Source organism: Eriocheir sinensis, chromosome 5 (genome assembly GCF_024679095.1).
Source record: "Eriocheir sinensis breed Jianghai 21 chromosome 5, ASM2467909v1, whole genome shotgun sequence".
In the NCBI taxonomy this organism is placed as follows: domain Eukaryota; kingdom Metazoa; phylum Arthropoda; class Malacostraca; order Decapoda; family Varunidae; genus Eriocheir; species Eriocheir sinensis.
Window position 1 is genome coordinate 10869184 of NC_066513.1, and position 12645 is coordinate 10881828.

Genomic DNA, 12645 nt, shown 5'->3' on the forward strand with positions numbered 1-12645 from the left:
TCGGGACTCTCTTTATAAAGGGACTCTACCTCTCAGGTGCCCAAGGTGGAGGGGCTGCCGTGCACGAGGAGGCTCCTCTGTGAGTTGGAGGCCGCGGCGCGGACAAGTGACAACTACCTGCCTAGGACACCGAAGGAACACGAGGGACGAGACCCCAGCGAGGAGGAGGCCCCGGAGGAGGTGGACCCCATCACCGAGATGCAGATCGAGGCCGTGCGTGCGCTGTTCAGGTGAGTGTACACACACACACACACACACACACACACACACCACATGATAATCTATTTTGACCTAAGAGGGGAAGACAAAGACATTTAGAATGACCCCGTTTATTTATTTTACCAAATCAAGTAATGCACTTCACGAAGGGGCTTCAGATGACTTGGATCCCAGTTTGTTCCTTGTTATGTAAACTCACGTTAATTACAAAAGCGTCTTTTGGAGAGAGAGACTCAAGAGTTTCACGTCCTTCACGCTATCAAGGTTCCTACCTGAGAAGCAGTAACCAACTGAATTGCTTTTTTCACATGTGTCCGAAGTGACAACGATCAAGAAAATATTGCTCGTGCATGTGAAGTGTATATGATTTGACTAAATGAACGGTGTGTCCGCCATACTTACCTATTCACAAATTTTGTTTGTGTCCTGCAGAGATAATATCACTAGTTATATAGAGACAAAAAGATATGTATATATATATATATATATATATATATATATATATATATATATATATATATATATATATATATATATATATATATATATATATATATATATATATATATATATATATATATATATATATATATATATATATATATATATATATATATATATATATATATATAGATATATATATATATATATATATATATATATATATATATATATATATATATTCCCCCAGGGTGGACTCCTCTTCTGGCGGCCGACCTGAGAGGTGTCTTAATAACTCCTCGAGCATTTTTCTTCTCAATTTCTGAAATTTTCGCGGTCTTCGTTCTAATTTTCATTCTCTGGAACACCATTTCTCCTCCTCTAAACCTCACCTTCTCTTCCTCACCGAAAAACAGGTTTCTGAGGCTACTGACAACAATCTCTACTCTATTCCCTCCTACTATCTCTATCCTAAATTTCAATCCAAAGCTGGCTGCTGCGTCTACGTGCGCAACGACATCACTTGCTCTCGTGCACACGACCTTGACTCTTCAGAATTTTCCACCATCTGGCTAAGACTTCATTGTCATTCTATTACTAAAAACATCTGTGCTGTTTATCTCTCACCTAACTCTACTGACTATGTAAAATTCTTTGACTATATAAACTCTAAAGTGGAGCACATCTTGACCCACTCTCTCTTCGCTGAAATCTCCATCTTGGAAGATTTCAATGTTCACCACCAGCTTTGGCTTTCATCCTCTTTCACTGACCAGCCTGCTGAACAAGCCTACAACTTTGCTCTCCTCAACTATCTAGGGCAGTTGGTTCAGCACCCTACACGTATCCCCGACCGTCTTGGAGACAGGCCCAACATACTAGACCTCTTCCTTACTTCTAACCCTTGTGCTTACTCTGTCAAACTGTTCTCTCCGTTGGGCTCCTCCGATCACAACCTTATTTCTGTATCCGGTCCTATCGGTCCTGTACATCTCTCGACCCCCCGAAGATGCGATGCTTCTAGCATTTTGCTTCAGCTCGGTAGGACGACCTGAGGATATACTTTCCCGATTTCCCGTGGAATGATTACTGCTTGCAGGAGAGAGACCCCTCTGTGTGTGCCCAGCGCATCACAGAGGTGATTGTTTCTGAAATGGAGGCATAATTTCCACGTTCATTCTCTACTCCTCATGCTAAAAAGCCTTGGTTTAATCATGCTTGTTCTCGTGCTATTAAAAATAGAGAGGCAGTTCACAACAGGTACCAGAGCCTTCACACTCCTGCTAACGATGATCTTATATTTCTGCCCGGAATCGTGCCAAATCTATTCTCCGACTTACCAAAAACTCCTTCATTAATAGAAAATGCCAAAACCTTGCTTTCTCTAATTCTTCCCGTGACTTCTGGCATCTAGCCAAAAACATATCCTCCAATTTCACTTCCTCCTCTTTCCATCCTCTCCTTAACCCTGACGGCAGCACCACCGTCTCATCTGTCTCTAAGGCTGAACTCTTCGCTCAAACTTTCTGTAAGTACTCCACCCTGGACGATTCTGGGCATATTCTTACCACTCATCCCCTCCCTGACTTCTTTATGCCTATTATTAAGAGTCTTCATAATGATGTTTTCTATGCCCTCTCTGGCCCCAACTCTCAGAAGGCTTATGGACCTAATGGAGTGCCTCCTATTGTCCTTAAAAACTGTGCTTCCGTGCTGACACCCTGCCTGGTCAAACTCTTTCGTCTCTGCCTATCAACATCTACCTTTTCTTCCTGTTGGAAGCCTGTACCTAAGAAGGGTGACCTTTCCAATCCCTCAAACTACCGCCCTATAGCTTTACTTTCCGTCTATCTAAAGCTTTTGAATCAATCCTTAACCAGAAGATTCAAAAGCACCTTGCCACTTCTAACCTTCTATCTGATCGCCAGTATGGGATTCGCAAGGGGCGTTCTACGGGCGATCTTCTTGCTCTCTTAGGGGGGGGGGGGGGGGCTGTACAATCTCAAATCCCATGTTAAATTCCTTATGTTCTAAGTGTATCTCCTCCCTTATTTCTGGGCCGATTTCTTTCATTTAAAAAACATTTTAATCAGGAAGGAGAGGAAAGTAAAGGATACTCTCTTTTGATTTTATACAATAGTAAAATTTTTTTTTTTAAGTTCGATGAAATAATACAAGATTTTTGACATATAAATAGTTTCGAGAGTAGCCTTTATTCCTTACACATACTTTCATAAGCTGCAGTGGAAAATATGTGTATAACAAGAAGTGGAAAATCATGGTTTTGAGATATCAAGCGATGGTGTTTAAATATTTTTTTTTAATTTTACCTATTCCACCTAGGGACTTGAAATCCACAGGATATATACATCAGGATATGAAGAAAAAAGCAGACATGGTTTCCCTTACTTAATTTCATTGATTGTGTACACAGGCTGCTTTGTTTACCCAAGGTTACGTCACGTTTACAGGTCATAAATCCATGTACTCGAATTTTACCATATTTCGCCATATTTCAAAGTTAAAACCAGTGTTCTACTGTGTAAAATCAATAAATATAATGAAAAAAGATATTTGAGGCGGATACATAAAGTATTTTGTTGGATTTATGAAAAAAAATTATTGTTATGGATAAAAATAAAAATATAATAGTGAGTGCTAAAATTTTCCATTTCTCTAGCCAGTGATGAGAGAGAACCTAAGAGTTTCATGACAGACCAGGGAAAAAAATACTATAATTAAAAAGGGGAGAAAACATGGATTGTAGCCTTTAGCGCCGCGCGGAAACTCATTGCAGCACGTTGCATTGCATGTTGCATACCACTGTATTAATTTTTCATCAGATTCATTCATATACCAAAAGAAAGGTAAAAATTCACAGAATGTTATAAGCCAAAGTAAAAAAAAAAAAAAAATTTTCAGGCCGACCATTTACAACCCCACCTTACCTAACTCTTGGTCATCCTCTCTTAGCCGTTTCGGTGAAACTCTCTCTGTTGCGCTAGACATATCGAAAGCCTTCGATAGAGTCTGGCACAAGTCTTTGCTTTCCAAACTGCCCTCTTTCGGATTCTATCCCTCTCCCTGTTCCTTTATCTCCAGTTTCCTTTCCGGCCGTTCTATCTCTGCGGTGGTAGATGGTCACTGTTCTTCCCCTAAACCTATCAATAGTGGCGTTCCACAGGGCTATGTCCTATCACCCACTCTCTTCCTGTTATTCATCAATGATCTTTTTTCCATAACAAACTGTCCTGTCCACTCATACGCCGACGACTCCACTCTGTATTATTCAACTTCTTCCAAAAGAAGACCATCCCAACAGGTAGTACATGACTCCAGACTGGAGGCTGTGAACGCTCAACCTCAGACATTGCTATCATTTCCGATTGGGGTAGAAGCAACCTTGTGTCCTTCAATGCCTCAAAAACTCAATTTTTCCACCTATCAACTCGACACAATCTTCCAAACACTTATGCCCTATTCTTCGACAACACTCAGCTGTCACCTTTTTCAACACTAAATATCTTCGGTCTATCTTTAACTCAAAATCTTAACTGGAAATTTCACATCTCTCTCGCTAAATCAGCTTCCTCGAGGTTGGGCGTTCTGTATCGTCTCCGACAGTTCTTCTCCCCCGCACAGTTGCTATCCATATACAGGGGCCTTGTCCGCCCTCCTATGGAGTATGCATCTCACGTGTGGGGGGCTCCACTCACACAGCTCTTCTGGACAGAGTGGAGTCTAAGGCTCTTCGTCCCATCAGCTCTCCTCATCTTACTGATAATCTTCTCCCTCTTAAATTCGGTCGCGATGTTGCCTCTCTTTCTATCTTCTATCGATATTTTCACGCTGACTGCTCTTCTGAACTTGCTAACTGCATGCCTCCCCCCCTCCTGCGGCCTCGCTTCACACGACTTTCTGATCAAGCTCATCCCTATACTGTCCAAACCCCTTATGCAAGAGTTAACCAGCATCTTCACTCTTTCATCCCTCACGCTTGTAAACTCTGGAACGATCTTCCCTCATTTGTATTTCCTTCTGCTTACGACTTGAACTCTTTCAAGAGGGGGGTATCAGGACACCGCTCCTCCCGAAATTGATTTCTCTTTTTGGCCACTCCTCTATACTCTATTCAGGAGCAGTAAGTAGCGGGCTTTTTTTTTCAATATTGTCTTCTTTTCTTTCCGCCCTTGAACTGTCCCCTCTGCTGTATATATATATATATATATATATATATATATATATATATATATATATATATATATATATATCTATATATATATATATGTATATATATATATTTATATATATAGAGAGAGAGAGAGAGAGAGAGAGAGAGAGAGAGAGAGAGAGAGAGAGAGAGAGAGAGAGAGAGAGATAACTAGTTAGTAAGACACCTACCGAAACGGGCGTAAGCCACTCCCGGTGAGGTATATTCGGGCGGTGAGGAGGGTTTTGGCAGCCGAGCAAAAACCCTTCCTGTTTCCTCACCTTCCGTTTCCCTATTGTCTCATTAACACTAAAGAGTAAATCAGCATGCTCTCTAAAGTTTTTTTTCCTTTCTATACTACATTCACTTTACACACACACCAATCCCTGATTTTTTTTTTTAAATAAAAAATTGGAATTCTACACACAGCTTCGGTGTCCCCATCTGGGGGGGGGGGGGGGGAGACCACAAATGCTCCCAGAGCGGGCTCCATTTTCGGCCCTCGATTCAAGAGGTGTCTTGATACCTCTTCGAACTCTCTCTTCATTAACTTCTGCAACATTCGCGGTGTACGTTCTAATTTTCATTCTGTGAAGCAGGACCTCTCCTCCTCTAAACCTCACATTCGCTTCCTCACCAAGACACAGGTTTCGTTAGCTACTGATAGCAACCTCTACTCTGTTCCCTTCTACTATCTCTATCCTAAATTTCAATCCAAAGCTGGATGTTGAGTCTACGTACACAACGATATCTCTTGCTCTCGTGCCCATGACCTTGACTCCTTAGAGTTTTCCACCATCTGGCTAAGACTTCATTGTCATTCTATTACTAAATATATCTGTGTTGTTTATCTCTCACCTAACTCAACTAACTATTTAAAATTCTTTGACTACTTGAACTCTAAAGTGGAGCACATCTTAACTCACTCTCCCTTTGCTGAAATCTCCATCTTAGGAGATTTCAATGTTCACCACCAGCTTCGGCTTTCATCCTCTTTCACTGACCAGCCTGGTGAACAAGCCTACAGCTTTGCTATCCTTAATGATCTAGAGCAGTTGGTTCAGCATCCTACACGTATTCCCGACCGTCTTGGAGACAGGTCCAACATACTAGATCTCTTCCTTACCTCTAACTATTCTGTCTACTCTGTCAAACTGTTCTCTCCGTTGGGCTCCTCCTATCACAACCATATTTATGTATCTTGTCCTATCGTTCATGTACAGCCTCTGGACCCACCGAAAAGGCGATGCTTGTGGCATTTTGATTCCGCTCGGTGAGACGGCCTGAGGATGTACTTTTCCGATTTCACGTGGAATGATTACTACTTCCAGGAGAGAGACCCGTCTGTGTTTGACCTGCGCATCACAGAGGTGATTGTCTCTGTAATGGAGGCACGCTCTCCACGTTCTTTCTCTACTCCTCATGCTAAAAAGCCTTTGTTAAATCACACTAATGCGTAGTATGTAGGAAGACACCTACCGAAACGGGTGTATATATGGGAAGCTTTCTGCAACATTCGCGGTCTTCTTTCCAATTTACATTCTGTGGAGCACCATCCCTCCTCCTCTAAACCTCACCTTGTCTTCCTCACCGAAACACACGCCTCGTCGGCTACTGACAGCAACCTCTAATCTGTTCCCTACTACTATCTCTATCCTAAATTCCAATCCAAAGCTGGATGTTGCGCCTACGTGCGCAACGACAGCACTTGCTCTCGTGCCAACGACCTTGACTTTTATAATTCTTCCGGAGACTTCTGGCACCTAACCAAAATATATCCTCCAATTTCAGTTCTTCATATTTCCCTCCTCTCCTTAACCATGACGGCAGCACCGCTGTCTCTTCTCTCTCTAAGGTTGAACTGTTCTCTCAAACTTTCTGTAAAAAACTTAACTCTAGACGATTCTGGGCATATTCCTCCTTTAGGCATGTTATTAAGACTCTTAAGAATGATGTTTTCTATGCCCTCTCTGGCCTCAACTCTCAGAAGGGTTATGGACCTGACGGAGTGCCTCTCATTGTCCTTAAAAGCTATGCTTTTGTGCTGACACCCTGCCTGGTCAAACTCTTTCGTCTCCGCCTATCAACATCAACCTTTCCTTCTTGCTGGGAGTACGCCTTCTTACAGTCCTTGCCCAAGAAGAGTGACCGTTCCAATCCTTCAAACTACCGCCCTATAGCTTTACTTTCCTGTCTATCTAAAGCTTTTGAATCAGTTCTTAACCGGAAGATTCAAAAGCACCTTTCCGATTTCAACCTTCTATCTGATCGCCAGTACGGGTTCCGCAAGGGGCGCTCTACTGGCGATCTTCTTACTCTCTTAACTGACTCTTGGTCATCCTCTAAGTCGTTTCGGTGAAACTTTCTCAGTTGCGCTAGATATCTCGAAAGCTTTCGATGGAGTCTGGCACAACATTTAGCTTTCTGAACTGCCCTCTTACGGTTTCTATCCTTCTCTCTGTTCTTTTATCTATAGTTTCCTTTCCAGCCGTTCTATCTCTGCTGTGATAGACGGTCACAGCTCCTCCCCTAAACCTATCAAAAGTGGTGTTCCACAGGGCTCTTGCCTATCACCTACTATCTTCCTTTTTTTCATCAATGATCTTCTTTCCATAACAAACTGTCCTATCCATTCATACGCTTACGACTCCACTCTGCATTATTGAACTTCTTTCAATAGAAGACCCTCTCAACAGGAATTACAAGACTCTAGACTGGAAGCTGCAGAACGCTTAACGTCAGACGTTGCTATTATTTCCGATTGGGGTAAAATTAACCTTGTGTTCTTCAATGCCTCAAAAACCTAATTCCTTCACCTATGAACTCGATACAATCTTCCAAACACCTACTTTCTATTCTTTAACAACACTCAGCTGTCACCTTCTTCAACACTAAACATCCTCGGTCTATCCTTAACTCAAAATCTTAACTGGAAACTTTACATCTCTTCTCTCACTAAATCTGCTTCCTCGAGGGTGGGCGATCTGTATCGTCTCCGCCAGTTCTTCTCCCCGAATAGTTGCTATCCATATACAGGGGCTTTGTCTGCTCTCGTATGGAGTATGCATCTCACGTGTGGGGGAGGCTCCACTCACACGGCTCTATTTGACAGATTGGAGTCTAAGGCTTTTCGTCTAATCAGCTCTCCTCTCTCTTTCTATCTTCTATCGATATTTTCACGCAGACTGCTCTTCTGAACTTGCTAAGTGCATGCCTCCCCCCCTCCCGCGGCCCCGTTGCAAACGACGTTCAACTCTAGCTCATCCCTATACTGTCCAAACCCCTTATGCAAGACTTAACCAGCATCTTCACTCTTTCATCCCTTACGCTGGTAAACTCTGGAACAGCCTTCCTTCGTTCTCGTGCTACCAAAGATAGAGAGGCTGCTCACAAAAGGAACTAGAGCTTTCGCACTCCTGCTAACTATGATCTCTACATTCTTTCCCAGAATCATGCCAAATCTACTTTCCGCCTCACCAAAAGCTCTTTCATCCATAGAAAATGTCAAAACATTGCTGTTTATAAATATTCCAGAGAACTCCTGCACATAGCCAAAAATATCTCCTCCAATTTCACCTTTTTATCTTTCCCTCCTCTACTTGACTCAGACGGCAGCATCGGCGTGTTATATATCTCTAAGGCTGAACTCTTTGCTCAAACTTTCTGTAAAAACTCTTCTCTGGACGATTCTGGGCATATTCCTCCTTCTCATCCCACCTGTGAATCCTTTATGCCTTTTATTAAGATTCTTCAGAATGATATTTTCTATGCCCTATCTGACCTCAACCCTTAGAAGGCTTACGGACCTGATGGAGAGCCTCCTATTGTCCTAAAAAACGGTGCTTCCGTGCTGACACACTGGATGGTCAAAATCTGTCGCCTCTGCTTGTCAACATCTACCTTTCGTTCCTGTTGGAAGTACGCCTTCAAACAGCCTGTGCCTAAGAAGGATGACCGTTCCAATCCTTCAAACTACCGTTCTATAGCTTTACTTTCTTGTCTATCTAAAGCTTTTCAATCAATCCTTAACCGGAAGTTTCTTAATCATCTGTCCACTACTGAACTTCTTTCTGATCGCCGGTATGGGTTCCGCAAGGGGCGTTCTACTGATGATCTTCTTGCTTTCCTAAATGACTCTTTGTCATCCTCTCTTAGCCGCTTCGGTGAAACTTTTGCTGTTGCGCTGGACATATCAAAAGCCTGTGATAGGGTCTGGGACAAACCTTTGCTTTCCAAACTAGCTACCCTCCTACGGTTTCTTTCCTTCCATCTGTACCTTTATCTCCAGTTTCCACTCTGACCGATCTATCATTGCTGTACTAGGTCACTGGTCTTCCCCTGAATCCATCAACAGTGGTGTCCCCACAGGGCTCTGTCCTATCTCCCGCTCTCTTTCTGTTACTCATTGATGATATTCTTTCCAAAATGAACTGTCCTTTTCATTCTTGCGCCGATGACTCTACTCTGCATTACACAACTTCTTTTCATAGAAGGCCGGCGCAAAAGGAAGTATACGATTCCAGGCTGGAGGCTGCAGAACGCTTAACCTCAGACCTTGCTATCATTTTCGACTAGGGACAAAGAAACCTGGTGTCTTTTAACGCCTCAAAAACTTAATTTCGTCACCTATCAACTCGACACAACCTTCCAAACTCCTATCCCCTATTCTTCGACAACACTCAGCTGTCACCTTCTCCTACACTAAACATCCTCGGTCTATCCTTTACTCAAAATCTCAACTGGAAACTCCATATCTCCTCTCTCACTGAATCGGCCTCCTCGAAGTTGGGTATTCTGTATCGTCTCCGCCAGTTCTTCTCCCCCGCACAGATACTGTCCATATAGTTAGTTAGTTTATTGACCAAAAAGTGCAAATTTACAGTATACAGTGAAAGGTACAAAATTCCCATTGGTCCAAATAAAGAAATATACTTTAACAAGCTTAAATCAAAACACTGTCACTTAAATATTCTTTTAACACTAGGCGATGCAAAAACAACAAACAGCCGTCATATAGCTACCACCATTACCACTATAACTAATATAAACACAGCTCGACATGACACTTAACACAATGTGACTAACATAAATGCAGTGTGTAGTATGCATATCATTCCAATAACGTATTGTTTTATCTTAAGTCCTATAAATATTTAAAACTTCATACACGTACCTACACAAAGTTTTTACGTCTTTTATTTCATTTAATAATGCATCAAAATTTTGTTTGTTTACCATATCATATTTTTGCCTGGTATGTCTCGATAGTGCGCACTCCATCAATACGTGGTTCTCACTCTGTGTGGCCTGCCCGTCACACGGGCACACACGCAAGTCCCGCGGAGTGCGACTCCAACGGCCGGTCTCGATCTTTAGGTCATGGGACATCAGTCGAATCCTAGTAAACGCCCTACGTGTAAAATCAGGGATATATATGTGATCTGAGTAAATGTTGTGGACATCAAGAATGGGATTCAACACTGCTTGTATGTGTGGTACTTTGTTGCGTCTTCTGGCTTATTTGTAACCAAGTTAATGATGCTCTCAAAAGGGTTTACATTACTATTATACTAAATGGCACTTTGAATTAACTTAAAAATAGGGGTGTTAGATTCTCTGCACAAATTAGATACTATATGAAATGGTTCATTTCTATCAAGTGAAGCAAGTTTCCTCTCCAAAAACCGTTTTCGTCGGACACACACATGGTAAACTGGCTTAATTCCTGATTCAATATGACATACGTTTGAACTTGTGTTATTTCTTACGCCCAAGAGACATTTCATTAGTTTATTGTACTGACTGGTTAGTGACAAGCAGTTGTTCGTCAGCCACGACTCGCAGCAGTATGTCAGTTTAGCCAACACAGCAGCGACAAGGGCCTTGTCCGCGATCGTATGGAGTATGCATCACATGTGTGGGGAGGTTCAACTCAAACAGCTCTTTTGGACAGAGTAGAGTCAAAGGCTCTTCGTCTCATCAACTCCCCTCCTCATACTGACAATCTTTTTCCTCTTAAATTCCGCCGCCATGTTGCCTCTCTTTCTATCTTCTATCGATATTTTCATGCTGACTGCTCTTCTGAACTTGCTAACTGAATGCCTCCCCCCCTCCCGCGGCCCCACTGTACTTGACTTTCTACTCTAGTTCATCCTTATATCGTCCAAACCCCTTATGCAAGAGTTAACCAGCATCTTCACTCTTTCATCCCTTACACTGGTAAACTCTGGAACATCCTTCCTTCGTCTGTATTTCCTCCTGCCTATGACTTAATCTCTTTCAAGAAGATTGTATCAAGATACCTCTCCACCAGAAATTGACCTCTCTTTTGGCACCTCTTAACTTTTGTATGTTGTGGGAGCGGCAAGTAGCGGGATTTTTTTCTACACTTTTTGTATGTATGTATCTCTCTCTCTCTTTATATGTATATATATATATATATATATATATATATATATATATATATATATATATATATATATATATATATATATATATATATATATATATATATATATATATATATATATATATATATATATATATATATATATATATATATATATATATATATATATATATATATATATATATATATATATATATATATATATATATATATATATATAGATATATATATATATATATATATATATATATATATATATATATATATCTATATATATATATATATATATATATTATATAGGCATCTTCCCGGTGGGGCCTGATGGTCGGCCCAAGGCTTCTTCCAGGTGGGGCCTGATAGGCGGCCCAGCCCTTTTTGGCGCAGGCGAGTGTTTATAGTGGCGCCATCTTGCAATGGCTCATGCTGCCCCCCGGAACTCGTTCCTGATTCGCTTGGACGGCTTCCTCCAGAGTCCGGGTTGATGGGTGGTCTTCATGACAGCATGTGGGTAGTTTTAAGCCACTCGGCGGTGACTGAAAAATCCGCGTGGTAGCGTGAGGATTCGAACCCGCGTCGTCCATCACGCGGCGAATGTGGGTCCAGTACGCTATCACTTCGGCCACCGGCTACCCATATATATATATATATATATATATATATATATATATATATATATATATATATATATTTATATATATATATATACAGAGAGAGAGAGAGAGAGAGAGAGAGAGAGAGAGAGAGAGAGAGAGAGAGAGAGAGAGAGAGAGAGAGAGAGATACATACATCCTGTATATACATCCTCCTGTGTATTCAGGAGGACGCGGGTTCAATCTCCGCCCGGTGCCACCAAGTTGGGATTTTTCAACCGCCGCCGAGTGGCTAAAAACTACCCACATGCTGTCCAGAAGACCACCTAGCAACCCGGACTCTAGATTCTAGGATTAAAGATGAGCTCCGGGAGGGCAGCATGAGCCAATGCAAGATGGCGCCAATATAAACACTCGCCTGCGCCAGAACCGGCTGGGACGACCATCGGGCCCCACCGGGAAGAAGCCTACCGGCGCTATAGGCCGTGACGTAAAAAAAAAAAAAAAAAATATATATATATATATATATATATATATATATATATATATATATATATATATATATATATATATATATATATATAATGATTTCTGGTTTCAGGAAAGAGACCCGTCTGTGTATGCACAAAGCCTCACTGAGGTGAGGTCTCTGGAATGGAGGCAAACAATCCACATACTTTCTCTACCCCTCATGCTATAAAGTCTTCGTTTAATCACGCTTCATTTCTTGCTATCAAAGACAGAGAAGCTGCTCACAAAAGGTACCATAGCCTTCG

At 41.7% G+C, this 12645-nt stretch overlaps 1 protein-coding gene across 1 annotated transcript in view; it reads left to right on the forward strand.

Moving 5' to 3' along the window:
* Window positions 1-12645, forward strand: part of LOC126984273 (uncharacterized) — a 55275-nt gene that overhangs the window by 19964 nt on the left and 22666 nt on the right. Inside the window, exon 4 of the mRNA XM_050837899.1 lies at window positions 37-230. Coding sequence (XP_050693856.1) covers window positions 37-230 — 194 coding nt within the window. The remainder of the gene's footprint in view (window positions 1-36; window positions 231-12645) is intronic.